Here is a 23856-nt window from a genome sequence, read left to right on the forward strand (position 1 = left end):
TCCTAGATTTTCTCTTGTTTGCTCGTTCTTTCCGTTCTGTGTGAAGGTTGTTTTCGCTTGTACATGTGTTGTATCGTTGGGTTGTAAATAGAAATATGGCCAATAATCTTGCACTTGGAGTAATTGAAATCCAAAACGAACATTCTGGAGATGAAAGTGATGACGATGTCGATGATGTGGTGGAGTATAGTCCGTGTGGAAGATGGGAGAAAAGACGACAAGAGGTTCGTAAGTTTTAATGTTCACTAAATTTGTCAGCCCTTTTTTCGCAATGAGAATATGTTTTAGCCATTACCGTTCTGTCTTTTCTGTGAAAATAATTTAGAGAAGTCAATAAGAAAAATAAGGAATTGAGTGAGAGAAAAATTAACTGAATGAAGTCAATAAATCTCGCTTGGGTCGAAAATTTCGCATACCTTCAGAAGGTCTAGGTCTACATGTTCATTGTTGATATTTAATTGAAAAAGCACACCTTAACTAGGGTTCTTGGAATCCATAAAGAAAATGGGGGTATAGACATGCATGTTGGGGTGAGATTGATAGTAGGACACAAAAGAAACAAAAGAATCATCATACCCTCAAAAAAGTTGATTAATACTCAATTCTCAGGCGAGATTGCTCAAATTACTGGCAGATTTTTAAAAATGTCTGAAATGAAATTTGCGTCAATTTCTGAATACTAACCAGCTGGACATATGATCAATGTATTATCACTTTAAATAAATATTTTTATTGTAAATTGTTTTTCCTTTTTGTGATGCGGGTGTGAGCATCTTATTAAGAGCGGCGGTCAGAAAATATCAAGCATTTGGTGGCAGAACTCGAGAAATCAATTTCGCTCATTTTCTGGCTACAAAAAGCCTTTAAGTAGAGAACAAATTTGCCGCCTTCGGTTTTCTCTAGGAGCGCTTAACGTTCTAGAAAACTGAGATAAACAAATTTGACCCGCGAGGATCCCGAAAGTACCCGCACGGCAGTGTGAAATTAATATTCTGAACTGACTCTTCATCTGGAAGGAAAGAAGATCCATGGTATTTTTATACTCGGTATTGACAGCGGAAGCACCGCACGTTTATAGCAAAGTTTGAACTAGACTTAACCATTATTAATAAAAGCAAACAGAGCTTAGGAAAATGTCCCTTTTCTAAACAGGAAAAATCCCGCAAAAACGGATAAATTTTAAAGATAGTTTTCGCTATGTGGTATAACGCCGATTTTTCTTAAACTTTGCCTTTTAAGTAATGTAACGTTGTTCTTGATGATGTATTAAAATCAGCCTGGGTTTTGAATTAAGCACTTTACACGACCGTTTTGAAGTCACCATAATTCGTTTAAAATTCCGACAACGGCTAAATAAACAACCGTTGTTGCGTTACCGTGACAATAAACAGACTAATTTTACATATACCAAAAAAGCGTAATGAAAACAAATTTCTTTTAATCTTTAATTACAATAAGGTAAAGTCCGGTCTGGGAACCGATTTTTCTCGTTTGCGTTGTGAGATTTTTGCTTATAAAACCATATCTAGTAAGGAGCAGTAAGCGTCTCGATGTCCATTTCTTGAGTTCGCTCAGGTGTCAGATTGCCAATGAAACCGCATCAAAGGGAAATCTGTGGGGTTGAAGTTCTCCCCTATGACTATGGTAAAATGCTCGCTGAAATAAAAATTGGAGACCGGTCAAACTTTCCTATTCTGTTTTTAATTCGCTAAATAGTTAGGGTTGCGTTTTACAAATTCCGAAATCACCAATAATCAGTGAATATTAATAATATCACGCATTGGTGTTTACCAAAGTAAATTGAATTAGTAAAGTAAATGTAAGATAAATTCAATTAAGGAAACTGGAAAATTTGTCACTTTAAATTTGGTCTGATATTCTTGTGCTGTCATGGAAGCATGGAGGTGGTCTTTTCGCTCCTTGGTCGGAGGTCCTTGCTCTTACGACCCCAGAGACAGGAGCAGATCAACTGAAGTAAACTAGTGCAAAAGGAACATCGCCGGTCACAAGGCTTCCTTGTCAATAGCCGATGTAGAAACCGAAATTGAACTTATCCTGACAAGAATGTTTATCTCCTTCACCATGAATTTTCATCTCCTTCACCTTTCGGAATTGACGATTTGTCACCGTTCACCGTTCACCGTTCGTCTCTCGGCATTGGCTGGCGTCGAGGTCAGTTCAAATAAGTGTCAAACTTCTCCGCCGGTATCAAGCCATGACAGCCAGGCGCAAAAAGCCGCAAAACTAGAACGAGGACTTGAAAAAAATTCGTGTTATTTGCTATGGAAGAAACTAGGACTGTTTATTCCAGTTGGTTCAGGTATGCGTTGACATAATTTCCATTACCTTTTATGTATAATAAACTGTAAAAACGTCTGATGTAACACTTTACTTTTTCGCACATTCGGTCTTTTTCCAGCACAAAATATTAGTATTCAGATGTATTTTCAGTTCATCAGATGCGGAGAAAGCCGTTAATTAGACTAAACGTGAAGTTTTCAGTGTTATTTATTTATTTATTTATTTATTTATTTATTATTTTTATTTTCTGTGCTTGGAACCCTAGTCCTAGTGCTACTGACTGTGGTGGACAACTTTCTGTTCACTACCTCGTAAAAAGGTCCTTCTCTTGAGGAAAGTAAGACATCATAGTTACAGCTTTTCAGGCTTGTGTAACGCCCATGCTAAAGACTTATTATCCCTATTAAAGGAAAGTATTGAAAACTTTTCAATTGAAGGAAAAGAAGCCTGGTCCCAGCTCTTAAAAGTGTGAAGTTTGTGTCTTCGCCACGCCCTAATGCTAGGATTTTTAGGTCTGCATGCACCTTCCTTTAATCTTTAGAACAAGGGAAGCAGCTTATGACGGTCTAAGTGAAATGAAGAGGCTGAAATTAAAAAGAAATAAGGTTATGTATTTAATTAAGCCACCCCCACCCCCCTTCCCCCTCTATCTTAGGAAGAAGTAAAATTTCGCTCTACACTTAAATCAGTGAGTGTATCTTTTTAAGTCTGTTCCTCCGGTGTATCTTTCGCATTGACGGTTTTTGTTGCTGGTCGCTACGAAAAAGAAAATTCAATAAAGAACTACGGGTACTAGTCATTTGCGCAAAAGTTGTCACAAAGAGTTCGTTATTCCAGATAAGCAGCTGGTATATAAAGCCATACTGTTAAACGCGTCCGTAACAAGGGGAGGGGCAGGGGGGGACTCGAGCCCCGACCCCCCCCCCCCCCCCAGAATTTTAAGAAGCGTAAGAAACTATATGTCAAAAAATAAATAATTAAAAAACAGTAATAATGTACAACAATCAATCTTGAATTCTGACGCTGCAAGTGCCTTTTCACAACCCTTAATAAATTGTTTATTACCTGACAGTTTCCTCCGCTAACATTTGGCTTTTATACAACAGCAGCAAAGGCAGTCCTTCCTTGTGAATCGGAAATAAGAACCAAAATCCTCATGACCGATTTGTGTCTTTTAGTAGGGAGTTAAAGATAACATGACGGTGATGGTAGCGAATTCGAAAACACAAAGAGAATTCGCGTTCTTTTAAACTTCATCGCGATAATTCCAGCTCCCACCTTTTTTTTTTTAATTTTAGACAAATCTTCCTGCGGACATATTCTTACTGCCTGATTCCAAGTTCACTGGAAAAAGAGAAAGGGAAATTTGTCGTCGTCTTTTTACGTCATTCTTTAAACGTGAACAAGTTTGGCAATTTCACGTGGTAGTCACAGTGACGGCAAAAGGGTCGAAAAGAAGTTTAATGTACCAAAAAGTGTGATGCAAGTGCAAAGTTATTGTTTTGCTTACTATATCTGCCCCTTTTTTGATGTTTCCAATTTGCTTTCCCCATCCCAGTTGTTTTAGCCTGACTACGGGCCTGTTAAAGCAATTCTTCCCGCCCCCCACCCCTTCCCTACTGCCTACTGCCATATCTCAGTGACCATCTAACTAATTTGCATATTTGCTGTCACGCAACATTGTTAGACTTGTCTGAATCTTTTGGATTTCTTCTCTTCCCGTCGATAATGGTTAAAAGGAAGCGAGGGGAAAACAGAAATCTTTCTGATAAAGCAAGATAGGAGCATTATTGAAGGCCCTGAAGCTGTAATTAGCAGTTTGCCCGTCGCGTCGGTTTGTTTTCACTGGCAGTCATTTGGTCGCCAAACGATGTCGTGGTCGAAATTAGCCAACTTTAACGACCTTTTGTGAAAATCTCAATGGAGAACCCAGCCTGATATTTAGGTATGAAGTACATCAAGGCAATTGTTACTGAAAGCCAAAGTGTGAGAATATTTCGAGTTATACCACATACTGAAATGTGTGCTTGACCTTTGACACTACATTACAGAGTAAACCAGCTGTAAAAATATGCCGCTGGTTTTAAATTGTTTAAATTTGCCAGATATCATAACAAACACAAATTCATCGGTTATCATATCAGAAAGAGATTGTCTTTCGATATAAGAAATTCCGATTTTCGTACGCTTCTTCTAAAACAAACGGGGAGACAATGAAAAGTGGCGATTTTCCGGTTTTAAATTCAATCATTTTTCAGTTCACAAGGCTTCGATCGATTTTCCTGATTTTCTCAAAACGCAAATGTTTCTGGCCAATTTAAGCCACACCATGATTCCTACTTTAGTAAAACCTTATTATGGACAAAAGATGAAAGAAATCGACTCTGCTAAGTTTCGCCAGAAAATTCAGATTTTGCTCGATTTTTCCTGACCGCCGCTCTTAATATGTAACACGCACAATAGAAGTAAATAAATTATTATTATTATTATTATTATTATTATTATTATTATTATTATTATTATTATTATTATTATTATTATTATTATTATTATTATTATTATTATTATTATTATTATTATTATTATGTGAAATCACCCCCTCTTAGTTGGATCAATATCAATCTTGGGTCAACGAAATAAACTATCAAATTTTATGGAACAATTATGACCATGTTAATTGAAGATCAATCTCATTGTTTATTCAATCAGGTGAAACATCAAGATAAGACATTTGCAAAACAGACACATCCAAACCTACATTTACTATAGATTTCTTGTAAAATTTCTTCGATTGGTCCATTTGTTTCAATGCTATTTCGAGCTCCAAAAGTTTGTATGAGTAGTTATTTCAACTGTCCCCACCCCATGTACCCCTAGGACATTAGAAACTGGAAAGAAGCTAATTCCCAGGCCAGGCAAGTTGAATTGCTTCAGGGGTTGCTCAGGGAGACGGTTATACATGTATTCAAAAACTCATTAATAATTCATAAGCCCATTGACCTATCAAATGGTCGATAATACATCACGTGCAGTGACTTTATATTGATAAACCTCCTTATTAGTATGTGATGTTTTATCAGCTGATAAAATACTCCTCATTAGTATGCGGTGTTTTATCAGCCGATAAAACACTCCTCATAAGTATGAGGTGTTTTTCTTGTATGCTAATTTCCAACATTCACAAAAGCATAATATTGTTATGAACTCTATTGACACACGCTTTTCCAGGAATGTTTTTGAAGCCATTCAAAAAACTCGCAGCACGTGTTTTATCGGGTCTAAAACCACGAGGCACTGATAAAACACTCCTGCTCATTTTTTAAACATTACATAGGAACAGAACCATGTAAAACATTGACTAGGAAAAACAACAAGTGCTCCCCTCGTAAGGCAGCCATGCTGTACACTAGGCTGCAGATTAGATTCATGTGGTGTAAATATTTACAGGTGATGCAGCGAGATGTCCCTGGTATTGATCACTCATTTCTTGCTATGGACACCGAGGAAGGTGTTGAGGTGGTTTGGAATGAAGTGCAGTTTTCAGAGAGGAAATACTTTAAAAGCCAAGAGGTACATAACTTAAGCCTTATTGGCTTCGTCAGGCTACCCTTCCTCACTAATGTTTTGTTAATATCGTAATTTGTGTGTGTATAATTTATGTTGTAGGTTAAAATGATTTCAACGTAGGTTGATTTGTATTTTCCTTAGTTTCAGATGTAAATTACCCAACCTTAACAAACTTTAAGGAAAATACAAATCAACCTAGGTTGAAATCATTTTAACCTGGATTCATTTTAACCTACAACATATATAATTATATATATATGAGGCAAATCAATTAACTGAACAATAAACTGAACTTTATTCTTGACTGCTTTTCTCCAATCCCTGGGCAATTGTTTTAGTGACTTGCAGTTTGTAATAAACTGAGGCAAATACTTCTTTTTCAGGAAACTGTCAAAGCTGTGTTTGAAAATTTAATTCAGTTGGACGTAAGTAGCACTTTCATTTGTAAGGATGACATTGGAATTTGTTTTCATATGACTATCAGTTTTTGTACATGCTAACCCCTATCTGTTCTTTATAGCATGCCAATATTGTGAAATTCCACAAGTTCTGGACTGATGCCCGCTCTGAAACACCTCGCGTCATTTTCATTACTGAATACATGACTTCTGGCTCTTTGAAACAGTTCCTGAAGAAGACGCGGAAGAGTAATTATAAAACATTAAATGAAAAGGTTTGATATAAAAAATGCCAACTCAATAAGCAGCATTTTAGATTGTATAAAATCAGTATCAACTAGTGTTCTGTCACAGATGCATGTAGCTTCAACTTCAAAGTATCAAAGTAATTAATAATGTAGAATTTCCATTTTTGTTTTTTTTTTATATATAATATTTGTGAAGATCTACAACTACAAATACAACTTTAATGAGTAGTCATCCCCAAGAGGGCTTTTCAGTCTCAATTATAAAAAATGAGTGAATTAAAAAATGAAATGATTTTTTAATACTGTGCAATTTGTACCCAAAAAAATATTTATTAGTAAGATTGTTTACTCTTGGCTTTTAGATGCATTGAGCTGTGCCATCATCGTAATAAATTATATAATTGTTTATTTGAGTGAGTATTATGTCGCTTAAGATTTACCCTTCAATTAAATTGCAGGCTTGGAAAAAATGGTTACGGCAGATCTTGTCAGCTTTAAGGTAACTTCAAGACTGAATTTAAGGATTCCTGTTTTTGGTTTATTGCCTGTTCTTCAGTTAATAAAGGTACTCAGGGCCCAAGTTTACACATTGTTCAAATTGTGTCATATGAAGAAATGAACCCCATCACCAGAAAGATCACATAACAATTAGTAAGTTCACCAAGTTTGGTTATGTTTCATTGTGTATTAACCAGGCTGTGACCTGTCAAAGGTCACCCAAATTCCATACAAATGACTCTTTCTAATTCTAAGATAAGGTCCCCCAAATCCATATGTACAAGGTCTCTATTTTTTCTGATTTTTGAAAGCCTTCTACATGGTTACAATCTAATTACAGAACCTCAAACTTAGTAAAAAGACTAATTTTAAATTAGTGTTAAATGTAATTTAACTTAGTTAACGACTTGGAGCAAGTTTGCTCCCTCGGGCGTGGCGTAGCATGGCGTTAGCATTTATTGGCGTAAGGTTTGGGCGCTGGTGGCGAGTTAGCATTTGGGCGTTTCTTGAACATTCCATAATTTACTGTTGGGGCCTGGTTCAGGTCTGCGGGCAGACTTGCCTGGCCAGCGGTATTCTTTTGCGGTTTAGGTGTGCTCTTTTGCACATGCTCGGAATTTTACTTGACTCAGCATTTTCGTGGAGTGGTTGGTTTATCGCGTTTTGTAGGGCTTTTCCTTGAACCTCGCTTCCCTCCTGGTAGGGTTATTGTTTGGGATTAGCATTAGGGTTGGGGGTTGGTTAAGGGTTAGGGTTAGTTCTATGTCTTATTTACTTGTTATTTTTCCACTGAGCTTCTAGTCTCAGTGTGACGGGTGCTAGGGGTGGAGCTGGGTTGTGGGCAGGGCTCGTGGCCGGATTGTGGGTAGGGCAGGTTTATGGGGTGTTCTACCTACCTGGGTTTGGGTTGGCGGTACCATCCCCCTGGCTCCTGGGCACCCAACTTCCATTTGTGACATAGGCATTAATGTGATCTTTCTTGTGATGGACTCCTAATTCTGATTAAATAAAAATATAATAACTCATCCCCAGTCTCCATTTGCACTCTGTAATGGGCAATTTAGCAATAAAACTATAAGTTTGACTCCAGCCTGGTAATCTTAATGTGTTTTTGCAGCTATCTCCATGGTTGTGAGACACCCATTATTCATGGGAACTTGTCCTGTGATACAATATTCATTCAGCACAATGGCCTCATCAAAATTGGTTCAGGTACGTTGAACACGTCAATAACTTAAGCTAACTATTTCATGGTTACAAGTACATTTTTATATTGGTGAACATATAAACATGTGATAAGTTGTGGTAACACTAACAGTTGAATCTTCCAAGCTCTTAAAATTCAGTATTTAAGTGAATGGCTTTGGAAACTTTTACAGTCTTATCCACGTCACTTGTGACAAGTATTTCTGAGGATGAAATGAACATTCGAATTTCTCTTTGTAATGTCCAGTTCTTGAATGGAATGTTGAACATTTCTCTGGAAAACTTTCCCAAAAAGACGCATTAATTGAAGAAAAGGTTCTAAATACTTGGGAAACAATAATTATTATTCTTAAAACACTTGATGCTGTAATGTAAAGAAAAATTCATAGCTTTATATCGTCAATAAACTAAGGGAAATTGCTACATCTCGTTGTCGATGTTCAAAACTGACATGTAAATTTCAAAACTCCTTTCAAAAATACCGGTCACACGTGACATGGATTGACTGTAAGTGCTGTTTATGCCTTAGGCAGCTTATCTAGACTGGGCTTTTTTGGACTTCTGGTTCGAATGGGGGTGGGGGGTGGTGGGGGACAGATTCTAACTCTCTCCCTCCTACCTTCCACTAACTCCAAAAGTAATTAAGCTGGAATTTTATGATGATTTGCAACTGGTGGCCATCTTGGATCTGCTTTTTTTTTTTTTTTTTTTTTTTTCTGGATTTCTACAAAACTTCCAAAGCCACCAAAATTGACCTAGAGTGACAAGTATGCTAAAATGATCTTTATTTGTAACAATCAATCTTTATTTATTTCATCACTAAGTGAATACAGAGAAATGCAACTTCTTTTACTAAATACACTGGACCGCGGGTAGCGAAAGCTAATCGAAGCGGGCAGAGTAAGACAAGAAGAAGATATGTACAATATATTAAAGAGACGCTAAAAGAAATAAGGGAGTAGAATATACTAAGAGAATGAAGTGATTACTTTATGAAATAAATAAATAAATAATTACATATATATGTATATGATATACACTCTGGCAGTTTGTGGTTATAAGAAGTTATTTGCAACAGTTTAGAGATCAGGGTAGACATGTTAACATAGGTATTGTCATTGGTAAACCTAACCTTGTTTGATTGTCTGTTATCAGTTGCCCCTGATACAATTCATAACCATGTAAAGACTTACAGAGACGAGCGGCGAAACATGCACTTTATTGCTCCAGAATACGGTATGTATTAACACCTGTGACTCACCCTGGGCTTTCTTAGTGCTTCATATTCCCAATGAAGCATAAGATTTCAAAGTTGACATTCAAATTCATAGTCAAGTAATTATTATTTTGTTATATTTATCAACAGGAAAACCTGGCCATAATTTTGACTGTAAAGTTGATATTTATGCATTTGGAATGTGTGCTCTTGAGGTAATGACTGTTACACTCAAAATCAAAAGTTTATTTAACAAACTTAGTTTTGATTTCATCTGTGATCCAGTCGTCAGTGTGACAACTTTTTGCATTTCCTAAGTTGTCTTTCATCACCTAGGCAAAAAATGGATACTGGTAAATGGTCCTACAGTAGTATGGCTATGTATAGTAGTATTTAGATTTCACAGTGAACAACAGTGTATGCAAAAATCAGGGTTCCCACAGTCACGGGAAAAGTCAGGGGAAAACAGAATTTTTTCAAGGTTAATGGAAAACTCAGGGAATTCAAGCCAGGAAATACTAAATTCTACCTCAAAGTCAGTTAAAAGGCGGGGAATTGTATTTTTGGCTAGCCACCAGGTTTGGGAAAGGGTTTCCTCGTTGGCAAAGGTAATGTTGTTTTCAAAAGACATGTATTTATGAAGGATTTGATTTTGTGGCTTCATCGCCAGCTTATTGGTAGAGAAATTGTCTTCTGTGGACCTTGAGAGCTGGTTTGTGATCAGGGAAAAGTCAGGAAATTTTTATTATCGTGATAAGTGGCAACCCTGCTAATAAATGAACATACCTTTTTCCTTGTAGATGGCAGCATTGGAACTCCATGACACAGAAGGTCCTGTGTTGAGGGAAAACATCCGAAAAGCCATTGAAGGATTGGAACAACCATTTCAAAAGGTAGGTTTTCAAACAAAGCATGATTAGCTGCTCAAGGGACATTAGATCACTGTAGAGACGTTTTCAGTTTATTCCATGAAGATAAAGAGCTAAGCAAACTTAAGGTTTCTTCATTTTAGATCTCTTTAGTTGAGTTTTTTCATTCAACAGGATTTCATACGGAGGTGTTTAGCTGAAAATCCTGCAGAAAGACCAACGGCGAGAGATTTGCTGCTGCATCCAAGTCTGTTTGAGGTATTACATGCTTACTTGAATTGTGGATCCACAATGTCACTTCCTCAGGTTGTTGTTAATATTATTATGGTGTATTCCATCATCTCACATCGATATATCCTGATCCCTTTCTCACTTTGGTGTGCTGTGGGTGGAATGTGGTTCTGAGCTTACTGTTTTTGATCATGTACTTGGAGAGCATTAATCCCACTTTTTCTCATGAAATTTTGTCATGTATTGTGTGCTTTATCTGAAATCCTGCATTTATTGTACAGCTGTAAGCCCCATCATCTTGCAACCAGTGCCGCTTTTTTTGACATTGGAAATTATCTCCTGGGTGTATAATACATGTTGTGTTGTACTGTACACTGTAAGTTGTGATAGTTTGTTTCCCACTGTACCTCCATTGTGCACAATTAAGTGTCATGTTGTGGGAAGTGAATTTTGCAACATGACAAGTTGTTGCATGTAGAGGTGGTAATATTAGACATTTACAAACCATCACAACTTGCAATGCAACATTTGTTTTACAACAAGTTGTCTGAGAACAATTTAAATTTTAATGATTAATTGCCTTTTGTTTGTTCAAGGTTCATTCCCTCAAGTTACTGGCGGCTCATTGTATGGTGGATAATGATGGTAAAATGGCTAATCTGTTTGTAAAAACCTCTTAAACAGGAAGTTCCGGTATAAAAGGGACCTGGCCAGGCCTCAATCAACCATCAAAGCGCAAACAACTGATAAACAACATGTGCCTCTTTCTTCAGCTTTTACCAATAAAATTGGCTTAGTTTTCATAATTACAACTTGATATCTTTTAACTGTGGTGATAATTATTATAAAATTTTAGGCATATTTTTTAGAGGACGCTTGAGTCAACAACTTGCCATGACTGAACAGCATCTAAATTTGCATCTCACGCCCACAAAGGTGTGAAATGAAGGAGGAGCTTGCCCTTTTATAGCAGAACTTCTTGTTTAAGGACTGAAGGCATAACTGTCCTCTGACAAATTTTGCATGTGATAGTCTAGCTACAAATAAGTGCTGTGGTCACACTTGGGCAAACTCGGATACATGTTTTTTTTTTAGATTTTTGTTTTTTATGGATTAAATATATTTTACCATAGAAAATGAAGCTTGTATGCCAAACTTCAGCAACTTTTTAGCAATCTTTTCTTTTTTGAGCAAAATTATCACTTACAGTATGCCTCTTATGCCATGAGTGCTAAATAGTAAGCATCAGAAAGTACTGATGACCAAGCAAGTTTAGTTAACCCTTTAAGCCCAAACAGTAATCAGCATCTAATTTCTCCTTGTAATATCAATGCTTATTCCTCCCCTGAGGTTATGAGATTTAAAGAAATGATCACCCAAGGTCAATTTTCATGATATTTTTCTAACTTCTCCCCAGTACTGTTATAAGAAAAGATATGTAGTTTTTTTTTTATCTTCTGAATTAATAAAGACTATTATTATTATTATTTTGAGGCCCTTTGGGCCATCTTGGCGCCAGGTGACAAGTGAAGTGAATTATTATTATTATTATTATTATTATTATTATTATTATTATTATAAGGCTTTTACCGAACGGTAAAATGCGCTTAATGGAACGTGACGCCTTAGGGGTGGTAGGTCACGCAATGTTGTGTCGACCCCAGACAACAATGTATACACGAAAGCCTCATTCATAAATGAATACTCTCTATTCAGTAGGGTTAGGATAAAAGCCTTTCATGGCTAGGAAATTGTACCAATATGTTGCACAATTGTCTAGAAATGAATCTTACCTTTGCTGGGATTGGTTCTCGTTTTGTAAAGCCCTATTGATGGCTAGTAGTTTGCCACGTTGTGTCTTTTAGTTTACAGTACATTTGTACCTATTGGCCGAACTTTGAGTCACTGTCTCGCTATAAAAGCGTCAGAACACTATCCCAGGGCATTATCCTGGCAGTATTGCACGAACGCAAACACGTTTAAAAATTTTGTTTATCGTTCATCATCATGGTTCGTCCACGTCCTCATCCTCGGCCTGCTACAACCGTCCGAAACGACGACCTTACAAAGCTTTCCGGCGAAGTCCTTCGACTGCGCTTGCAGCAACTGAATCTCCCGATCACGGGAACTCGTCCTCGCCTCATTGAAAGGCTTAGAGCAGCGACAACGCCCGCACCAGCACGTCCTAAACGACGCCCTTCTCGTGGTCGAGGAAAAAAGAACATTGCCGCTCCTGTGCGTACACGTAAACCACGGACTGTCGAAACGACCGAACCTACGGCCGAAGCCCCGCTATCGGACGGTGATGAGTACGTTTCAGACGCCGGTTCATCGGTTGGCGAGCTGTTCGAGGAGCAGATGGAGGACTTCGAGCCCGATCAGGCACACGATCGTGATCTCGTATTCACGCCAGCCCAACTCGCCGCCATTCAGGACACCGTCTCGTCCACTGTTCAGGCAGCGTTAAGTTCTTTCCCGAACCGTGAAGCCCCAGCAAGGATGTACCTTGACCAAAGCACGCCCACTCCGCGTTCGCAAAACGTGGCAACTCCTCTAGGCCTGAACCGTCCCATGGACAAATCACTTGAGGACAAAATACTCCGTGGTGAGTACATTGATTTCTGTTTACTTCTCCCCGATACGATTTATCGGTCCCAGTCCCCCGCCCTGCAGCTGCGATACGAAGAGTCCTCCCCAGGCTCCCAGGGCTCCCCGCTCACCCTGGTTAAACGGAAAAAGCCAGTCATAGATACCTTCCAAAAGTGGCTCGATGCCTTTAGCACCTACATGCTGGTAATCGTCGCCGCCTACCCCAACAGATCCTTGGAGCTGATCAAATATCAGCAGATCATCAGTCGAGCTGTATCAAAGTTTTAAGGCTTAGCGTGGCTGTCTTATGACGAACAGTTTAGACGGCGTACCGCACACGATCTTAGCCTCCCCTGGGACAAAATCGATCTTGAACTTTGGACAGTCACCTTCTCTGGTCTTGCTAAGCCACATTGTTCTGTGTGCTCTAGCCCCTACCACCATAGCGACGACTGTCCCAATCAGGACCCCAGCAGAAAGCCCCGCCGCCCAGCCCTGGTCTGCTTTGACTTCAACAAGCCCTCCGGCTGTCAGCGCCAGTCCTGCTACTTCCCACATAACTGCCGCCGGTGTGGTTCCAACACACACGCCGCCTTCAACTGCCGCAGTTCCAGACAGTCAGCCAGCAGCAGCACCAAGACCGCCAGTCCCAGCGACCGCAGCAAAAAGTAAAGTGTCACAGCGCCAGCAGAACCAGAGACCCACAGTGTCCACTCCCTTACATGTAGATAACTTAGTACTAGAATTAGTTAATCACCCTGATCGCTCTTTTGTTAATAATTTAGCTAATGCCCTCCGGTATGGTGCTCGCATAGGTTACCTTGGCCCTCAACAAACCCGGGTGTCACGCAACTTGCTCTCCGCGTCTCAACATCCAGAGGTTGTCTCAGCAAACCTTAACAAGGAAATGCAGTTGGGTAGAGTCGCGGGCCCCTTCCCTTCCCCACCACTCCCGGATTTCCAGTGTCATCCCATAGGCGTGGTCCCCAAGAAACACTCCTCAGAGTGGCGCACCATCTATCACCTCTCTTACCCTGAGGGTGACAGCATAAACGATCACATTCCAAAAGACCCCTATTCCCTTCAGTATGTACGGGTGGACGATGCGGTACAAATTTTGCGCTCCTTGGGCCCTGGGGCATTCATGGCCAAGACAGATCTCAAATCCGCCTTTCGCCTTATGCCAATTCACCCTGACGACTGGAACCTTCTGGGTATTTACTGGCAATCCCACTACTACGTAGATCTTTACCTCCCATTTGGGCTCCGTAGTGCTCCCTTTTTATTTAATCAGATTTCTGATGCCTTGGAATGGATCCTAAAGCATAACTATGGTTTGAGACACGTAATTCACATCTTGGATGACTTTTTTATCGCTGAACCCACGAAACTAGCTTGCTTGGGGAGCTTTAGTACCCTCCTAAAGGTATTTATGTCCCTCCGGGTCCCCACGGTAGCATCAAAGACCCTGGGCCCCTCTCAGGTTTTAGAATTCATGGGTATCGTCCTTGATAGTAATCGCATGGAGGCACGCTTACCCGACGATAAATTGACCAGAATCAGAAAGCTCCTTGATTCTTTCGCCAATCGCCGCTCAGCCCGGTTGGTGGAGCTCCAATCCCTTATAGGTACCCTGCAGTTTGCTTGTAAAGTTGTTGTCCCAGGAAGGACTTTCCTACAACGCATGATTAATCTTACTAGAGGGGCTTCCAGCCGTTTTCACCATATTCGCCTAAACAAGGAATTTTTTCGGGATATCACCATGTGGAAAGCTTTTCTCGCTAAATGGAATGGGCGCTCCTTTTTCCTAGACTCTTTTGTAACTTCTACCCCTGACCTCGAATTGTACACCGATGCTGCCAGCACCATCGGGTTTGGGGGGTATTTTAATGGTAAATGGTTCCAAGGGCGTTGGCCCCCTCACATGCTCATTGACAAACGCAAGGGGATTAGTATCGAATGGCAGGAACTCTTTCCTATTGTACTTGCCTGTGCACTCTGGTACCCCCATTTTTCGGGGAAACGCCTTCAGTTTTGGTGCGATAATGAGAGCGTTGTCGCCATCATAAACTCGGGCCATTCCAAAGCTCCCAGAGTAATGGACTTAGTTCGTTTCTTAGTTTTAATTTCCATGAAACATAATTTCTTGGTGCGGGCCCGTCACGTCCCGGGAGTCTCCAACGAAATCGCTGATGCCCTCTCCCGTTTTCAGGTCAGCCGCTTCCGGGAACTCGCTCCCGATGCCGACCAGAGCCCCTGTTCCATCCCGCCTTCCTTCATGACCCTCTGAAGGATGAAGTTTTGATGTACGCTAACTGGGCCTTATCAGTGAACACCAACCGAACATATAGCTCTGGGGAAAAGCGGTTTCTTCAGTTTTGCCTCATGAACAGGCTTACAACACCCGAAGGCGCTATTCTTCCCGCATCTGAAGGGACCCTTGTTTATTTTGCATCCTTCCTAGCTCGTACAGTTCGTCACAGTACAATTAAAATCTACTTAGCAGCAGTTCGTAATCTTCATATTCTTTCAGGGTATGAGGACCCCCTAAGAGGGCGTCTTCTTCTCCAAAAGATTCTCCGGGGTATTCTCCGTTACCATGGTTCCCCTCGCATTCGCCGTCAGCCGGTTACCCCCCGGGTCCTGTTAGCTATTCGCCCCATCCTTGACAAGTGGTTAGGTCCCAGGGATTTTTCCATGATCTGGGCTGCCTTTACTCTCGCCTTTTTCGCCTTTCTTCGTTGTAGTGAGTTTACCTATCCGGGGGTACATAAATTTAGCTCTAAATTTAACCTTACATTAGATTGCATTACTTTTCTGCCATGTCTGGCCCGCCCGCAGCGCATACTTGTCACGCTCAAGTCCTCAAAGACTGACATTTTTAGGGAAGGGCACTCACTGGTTATTCCCCGGTGTGCTTCCTTACTATGTCCAGTCTCAGCCATGCAACAGTATTTTATCTTGGCGCGGCCACAACCGGGAACCCTGTTCTATTTTCGGTCAGGCCGGCTACTCACTAGGTCCTCCGTCACGCTATTGCTTCGGGACTCCGCCCGCAGCGCGGGGCTCCCTTACAAAAGTCTCAAGGGTCATAGTTTTCGCATAGGCGCAGCATCCGCCGCTGCCGCTGCAGGCTTACCAGACTGGCTAATTAAAGTATTGGGGCGCTGGTCCTCAGACTGTTACCAGATTTATATCCGACTCCCGAATCAGTGCTTCTTTCTGCGGTCCCGCAAATGGCCCGTGTTTCGGGCAACTTTCTTTAGGCTAGGGTTGGCTTGGGGGGATGCATGCTGTGCATGCATCTGTGGCGGTTAAGTCTGCGTTGCGACTTCCCTCAAGCTCTTGGCATTGCTCGTATCTTGCCATCTCATACCTTTGCCTTTATCTTGTCCGATCCAGCCCGTATGGTGCTGGGGAGATAAGAAAGGCTCTGCCAATACTCTTGTCCTACCCCACGTTAGTGGGGAGGTAAGTGAGGCTTACGTTTGTTTTGCGCACATAACCCGAAGTCGTATTAACCTGCCACGGGGATGTATCCCCCAATTACGCCACCTTGTTGTCTGTTTACTTTGTCTCAATACTGTTATCTAGCTGCATGCTTTGTTAAACAATAATAATTTAAAGTATATGCGGAATAGTGACATTAATTATTATTATTATTATTATTATTATTATTATTATTATTATCATTATTATTATTATTATTATTATTATTATTATTATTATTAGGGGTTAAAGGGTTAACAATTAACAGTGAAACATAACAGCTGAAATACATTGTATCTGTGGCCCTCAAATATTAACATAAAAGTTGACATTTGAAACCATTTTGCTTATTTGTTAAAAATAAAACTATACACTGTACAATGATCAATTAAAAATGAAATAAACAAATATCAACTTACTATCAATTATACAGTGCAGGTGGTTGGTTTCCAACTTACTTGTGCTGCCCCATTCTTCATTCTGAATACTTTCTGACAGATTTTCTTTCAAATAATACACTGCTGTTATTTTAAAATTTGTTTATTAATTTGTTTCTTTTTTTCAGTTTCTCCTCCTGACAATCGTGAAGACACCGCTCCTGAAACAGTTCTCGCAGTTTTAAAACTCATTGATGGAACTGAGAGAAATTGGAAGTATGGTTGATACACAATAATAATTTGATTATTTATTATAGCATTTGAAGAAATGATAATTACAGTGTAATGAATAAAATGATTACATTGAATGTATTTTACAAAACATAAAGGTGCAGAATGATACAACCTTACATTATTTTAATTACCTACATGTACAGTACACAAAACAGAGATTTAAATATCCATATACCAAGGATGTTTACTATTTGTATGTATTTAAACATATCTGTTCTGTTCTTGCCACATTTACTTTTGTAATGATTTTGCAGGCGAGGCAAATCTCCAGCGCTTGAACTAGAAAAGTATTTGGAAGAAGTAAGGTAAGATAATGAAAAGCCGTTATAGAAACATTAACGTGATAGGAGGTCATGAAAATGTAGTAAAGAGGCGCTTGGATTAATAACAAAATGGCTGTGTGCATTTTTGTTAAGGACAGAAAACTTCACGTGTGGATGTAGTAACAAGCTGGTTTCACTCTAACATACATTTATGACAAGAATTTCTGCATGCATCACTTGGAATCCTTTGTTTTATTGTGTGTTACGTGTGTATTCGTTGTAGAAACGTTTTTATATCTTTTTATTGCTGCCTTTACTAAAAGGAATCCCCATTGTTCTTCATTTTGTAGAAATGGGCTCTTTCCACTGACTGGAATGCAACAGAGAAAAGAGGCAAGGCCACGACAAAGGTTTGTGTGGACAACATGTCAAATACGGGGCCACGCGATTAACGCTAACCCACAATTAAATTGCCCTAATCAAGGGATAAATTTTATCCTTCCAAAATAGCACAATTAGCGCTAACCAAGGTATAGAGCGGTTTTCAATCGAGTAATCACTCTGGCCAAGCACAACAGGTGCAAACAGCGCAATGAGCCAATCAGAATTCAAAGCAAATGCATGTAACTGGCGCCAAGCGCGGGAAAACGCGTGCGAACGAGGCACGATTTGTTTTTGTTTTACATCTCATTGGTTGAGAAAGTGGCGCGAATTTTATCAACCAATCACAGAGCGTAGTAATGCAAAACCTAAGCAAAAACGCAATTACTTTCGACATTTAATTGAAAACCGCTCTTAGTGAGGTGGATTAACTCAGCGCATAGTTTAATCAGCTTTTCAGTAACCATGGCCCGAAGCTCAAAATGTTGAACAATGGTTGCCATTAACGCTGCCTTCAGGGGAGTAGGGTACAAAAAAGGTCTTGAACCTCGGAGATTCTTTTTACTGAAAAGCACAGCAATGTGCAGTCATCTCTTAGCCGTTTCGTTTACAGTTGTACTGTAGGAAATGAGCTGCTTGTCTTTAATCTCACCGATGGAGGAGCTAACTGGATCTGTGATAGCAGAAGACATGGAGCGATCATCTCTTGTTTTATCAACAACCTCTTCTTGCCAAACGTGTTGCTGCAAGCAATGTTATCGTGTTGCAGCTGTAGACCCCATACATGCGGCATTCTCAGGTTTAGACTCCCTGTGGTCTGATGTCTTTTTGGTGGCTTCCTTCAACAAAAGTTGAACGGATAGTGGGCAAATGTTGGATGAACGGAGTGTTCTAACGGTTTCTGTGCCATTTAACATTATCAAGAACAAAGGAAATGTTGAAGCGATGTTGAATGAAAGTTTAAACCAATTTAAATTTGATTCAACACACTTTCAACAATTCAAGCTTTCGACATTTTTTTTACGCTTTCAACAATGTTGAACGACCTGTTGAAACGCCCCCGACATTCGGATTGGGTTCAACAAAGTGTTGAACGCATGTTGAAGCAAATGTTGAAACCGTTTAAACAGGCCTTTACCTTGACTTGTCAATACCAACCTGCAACTGAGTAAAATGGCTGGCTACCATAGAGCTCATAGTTTGGGATTGCCTATCAAAGGCAATAAACCGGGAATACTGTCCCTACTTTTGTCACGGCGCATACGTTCTGCGCATCTCGAGATACTCGGGTTTCCTATGGGTGGTGCCTACTAATACTGGGATATTTTTGCGCGGTTTAAAACTATTCGGAGAAAGCAGAACTTAGCAAGTGCTTTTGGGGTCCAAAAAGAAAATTGGGGGTAACCATGCATTTTTCAGAGATAATAAAGCTGCAATTTGGAAAAAAAACGCCATACATTGTTTTGTATTTTACTGTTTTTCAGAATAATTGTTGCTTCATGATCTCTAAAAAATGCGTGGTTACCCCCAATTTTCGTTTTGGATTTCAATAGCCCTTGCTAAGATCTGCTTTTCCCGCGTAGTCATAAACCGCGCAAAAATATTTCGTTATTAGTAGGAACCGTCCTTAATGACAGGCTTATCTCCTTTTGGAGGCTCGTACAACTCTGTGTGTTACTTTGTTCTCTTTGATTTCCAGGCCCACGTCCCCAGAGGGAGTCGAGTCAGTGCCTAGTGAAAATGATGACCATTATGATGAGGAAACCAGGAGAGTAAGCAGACTCTTAACCAGTGCATGCAGCTCTTGCAGTGTGATAAAACCGTCACACAAACTGCACAAAAAAAAAATGAATATTATAACACACCCTGGAGTAGACAGTTCCGTTGCAGCAATCATTTCGACAAAAATTGAATTCAATTCTTCTCTAAACGTTTGCGGTAACTTCTTCCCGCCGATGCGGTTATTTGCTCTCATTTTGAATTTTTAGACAACGGGGTTCTTTAGCCGCGGCACCTTCAGTGATGGAAAATGTAAGATTTGTCCATCGCGTGGTACGCCTCACAAGACATTTTCTGGGCAAGTGTGAATAGTTGCTTAAAACATGGCCTACTGCAACACTGTCTTGATTTAAAATTATGAACATCAATGGAGGAAAACTGTTTTTATTGAAAATGTAGCCACAGTGGAACCTCCCTTAAGCGACCACCCAAAATGCCAAGATTTAGTGGTCGTTTACGGGAGGTGGTCGCTTACAAGAGTCGAACCAGAGAGGGGGTGGGTGGGGGGGGGGAAAGGAATCTTCCGAGAACAGGTCTGACACATCTACTTATTCGAAGAGAATTTATTACATGCATTTTCCAAGTTACAATACGAGCAGTGCTAGGTTGTCACTAAAAGTTGCTTGTAAACTCTGAGTGGCGTAGTACATACAACGAACATGGAGATCAGACCATGTGTCAAGTGGTCGCTTAGAAGAGGTTAAAGACAATGAAAAATTATAATGCCGTCAAGTGGTCGCGGTCGGTTATAAGAGGTGATTTACGAGAGGTTCCAACTATAGAGCTTTGACTGGGAAAAAAATGGTGTTTTGGATTGGTGGTCGCCTATGGGAGGTGGTCGCTTACGAGAAGTGGTCGCACACGGAGGCTCGACTGTATCAATCAAAAGTATTGCATTGTAACACTGTGAAACAAAATGTATCGTGAATGATAAGCTGTTCCACCCGTCTGTATCCTTCTTTTCTTGTTTTCTTTTATCTCGTTCATTTACGTTTGCTTGTCGCTGTTGATAGGCCACTGTTAACAAATGTCAAATCAAGCTGAAACCCCAAGATGGTGGCGACGGAAAACTACAAGATCAGGTCAGTACAACGGAAAATAAAGTGTTCATATCCAAACTCTTCTCGTTTCACTTAAATTAATTTCATCATTTTGCCAACTCTCCTCGATCGGTGGCAATTTTCCGTGATAAAGACGTAGGGACGCAGCGATGACGCAGTGGTGAGAGCACTCGCCTCCCACCACTGTGGCCCAGGTTCGATTTCCGGACTCGTGAATTTGTTGCTGGTTCTCGTCCCTGCTCCGAGGGTTTTTCTCCGGGTACTCCAGTTTTCCTCCTTCCACAAAAACCAACATTTCCAAATTTCAATTCGACCTGGAAACAGTGGAGAGAAGATCCACTCCGTGGATTCCACTGAAATTCCCATTATTTTGTTTACTTTATTTCAAATCGCCCGTAATGTACGTTGGTGAATAGAAATCGCACTAAAAATCTCCACTAACATTCCATTGATTTCTCTTCTGTAAAATGAATCGTTCAATTGTGTTTTATATAGTTGGAAATACTTCTCAAGTTGGACGACAAGATGAACAGACATCTTATGTGCGATCTTCGCCCAGGTAGGATCATAACTGAGAAATAAAGAACTTTTTTCTCGTCTCTAGGAAGTTGTAAAAATGCGTTCGTCGTTCCACAAATGTATAAAATTCTTCCATACTTTTGCGGGTTGTTCTTTTAATTTTGTAGGAACGTTAACACGGATTATATTTCAATTCCTTACTAAACTAATTAATCATCGGAAAATGTTTAGCCATCTACCTTGGATAGATAAAGTGACTAGTTGGGCTACGACATCTCTAAAGTTTGGCGCGAAAATTGCGAAACTGCGCCTGCGCAAGCCACGTTATGCTTGGCTTATCCCTAATCTCGTTCCCAGAGGCTGTGGTCCTTTTGGTCAGCATCAAGGAAACATGACTTACAGGAAAGCAGCCTCTGGGAACGAGTCTGGGATAAGTCAAGCATAACGTGGCTTGCGCAGGCGCAGTGTGACAAAGTTTTCGCGCCAAAATTTGGAAACCTAAGCGGCGGACGACGCGGAAGAATATGACGAGGAGATGTTATCACTTGTTCTTCTTTCATGAGAAGGAGGAGCGGCAGCCGCTGCCGCCGCCACTGGCCAATCCGACAATTGTAGCCACATCCTTCCAAGCAAGGGTTTTTTTTTCCTACTTGTCTTTAAAGTCATTGCAGGACTTGTCGTACAAAGCGTTGCCGATAACTTTGAACGGCCTCAGCGAGACGTTCGTTGAATTCTGTCGATCCTGTTCCTGCTTGTCTCGTACGTGTAAACCAGCCCTAACTCCAACGTATGTGTCGCATTTTGGTCTCATCGAATGGGTCCCGGAAAATCCGGCAAAAAATCACAGTAAATCATCCAAATAATTGCACAGAACAAGTAACACGCAGACCCTATACTCCGAGATGCGAATGGCTATGATGGCATAAAAGTCGAATGGAATAAATATAAGATTTTTAGTACATGTAACTCTTAACGTATTCCAAGGAAAGAAAATGCGACGAGACCCAACGCATTGAAACTGGCAGACATTGTATGTAGCGGCTTGAAAACTGCTGTTGCTTGGTTTGTTTGCTTCTCCTTTTCCTTTGTTCTTAAATTTATTGCTCTCTTTAAAAATATTTTGCAGGAGACAAGGGTATCGACATGGCTGATGATTTAATCAGATGTGGACTCATAAACAAGGTGGTTTAACTTCCCTTGAAAATTCACTCACAAAGACAAGGTTCATGAAATTCTTAGCGGTCTTTTCTCAGCGGTACGCTGCATTACCACCACCCCGTTTGTACGGCCACTTTTAGTTTTGTTACTCCCACATAGTGGAAATCTCAAAAAGGATGACTGGCGACATGAAGTGACAAGTCCTTCACGAGATTCCACCGTATCTGTATTACATCTAGTTCAGTGACTGATTCACTTTATAAATCTTTAATTTTTGCCATTGGCAAAGCTAATTCGGCAATGGAGCAGTCAGCGGTCGCACCAGAAATTATTACATGTAGTACTAGTAAAGAGCAAAACAAAATTATAACATTGTTATTACACAAATGGTGATTCCAAGGCTTGACACGTTGACACCATGCGAAAATAATTATTGTAACCGTTGATTTTCAGGCTGATCGTAATATGATTGCCTTTGCCATGCAAGAACAGTTGAATTTGTACCCAGCTATGAAGGCTTGTGAGTATTGCCCACCCACACAACGATATGTCCGTACATTTTTAGTTGAATTGAGGTTTTCAAAAGGTGTCATGAGCACTAAAAAAGTATTCAGCAAAAAGCATGGAACCATTTATTTATATGAAGAGATTAATCATTGCAATTGTTTTTTGTTTTTTTTTTCACAGAATTCCTGGCCGTTTCAGTCAGACCAAACTGCCGTTATAAGAGACACAGCTCTACAGAGCCCTTGTGTCGTTAGTCAATATTGTAAATACAGAAAAGAAGATTATGATGAGTTCCTTGGCGCTTTTCCTTTCCATCTTTCGGTGAGCCGATAATTTGGTGCGTAAGGAAGGAGCAAGACTTTGTAATATACAGAAAAGGATTTTATAGAACTAAAGAAAACTAGAAAATGGATGCTTCCTTAACAACTATTTAACGCCGCGTAACGTAACTTAATTTGCGTTGTCTCTAAAAAAAACTTCTTCGTGCGGATCAAACTGTTGCGTAGCTTTTTCTTGCCCGGCCAGAAACCATACAAACAAATTTATTATGAGTAACTTAAAGGTAAAAGAACGCCTCTCTATAGTCCGAACTTGTGAAAACTTTGATCAGATTCTGGTGAGAAATTCCCGGCGACTCCTGTCGAGTCTCGAGCGTTGTCGCATCAAATTTGAACCTGCTCAAATTTTGCCGTTCAGAGTCGTCGAGAGTCGGGAGCTGAAGAATACTCCCTATAAATATATGAATAACATGTTCCCTCCGTTCTCAGGAAAGGCGTGTTGATTTGAATACCCAACTAGTGTAAAATGTAAAACACTTCAATGTGAATATTGTACTATTAACAAAAGTCGTTAAAAATTCAACTCGATTTGTCACCCCCCCCCCCTCCCCCCTCACCACCCCCCTT

General features: G+C 40.2%; 2 protein-coding genes across 2 annotated transcripts; both read left to right on the forward strand.

Moving 5' to 3' along the window:
- Positions 1-29: 29 nt before the first annotated feature.
- Positions 30-23789, forward strand: LOC146476417 (nuclear receptor-binding protein-like). The gene is made up of 20 exons (XM_085114622.1): positions 30-224; positions 5749-5871; positions 6252-6293; positions 6389-6541; positions 6973-7013; positions 8130-8224; positions 9374-9454; positions 9585-9649; positions 10235-10327; positions 10478-10561; positions 11131-11179; positions 17178-17265; positions 17538-17588; positions 17897-17956; positions 19627-19699; positions 20720-20788; positions 21263-21326; positions 22413-22468; positions 22898-22964; positions 23132-23789. Coding segments are annotated over exons 1-20 (1485 nt in total). The 5' UTR covers positions 30-95; the 3' UTR covers positions 23134-23789.
- LOC146476418 (uncharacterized) lies at positions 12096-15542 on the forward strand. Its single transcript, XM_085114616.1, has 2 exons — positions 12096-13139; positions 13555-15542. The coding sequence occupies exons 1-2, from the start codon at positions 12542-12544 to the stop codon at positions 15411-15413; spliced, it is 2457 nt and encodes an 818-aa protein (XP_084970742.1). The 5' UTR covers positions 12096-12541; the 3' UTR covers positions 15414-15542.
- Positions 23790-23856: the final 67 nt, after the last annotated feature.

This window comes from Pavona decussata, unplaced genomic scaffold (assembly GCF_977016875.1).
Source record: "Pavona decussata unplaced genomic scaffold, jaPavDecu1.1 SCAFFOLD_77, whole genome shotgun sequence".
NCBI classification, from domain to species: domain Eukaryota; kingdom Metazoa; phylum Cnidaria; class Anthozoa; order Scleractinia; family Agariciidae; genus Pavona; species Pavona decussata.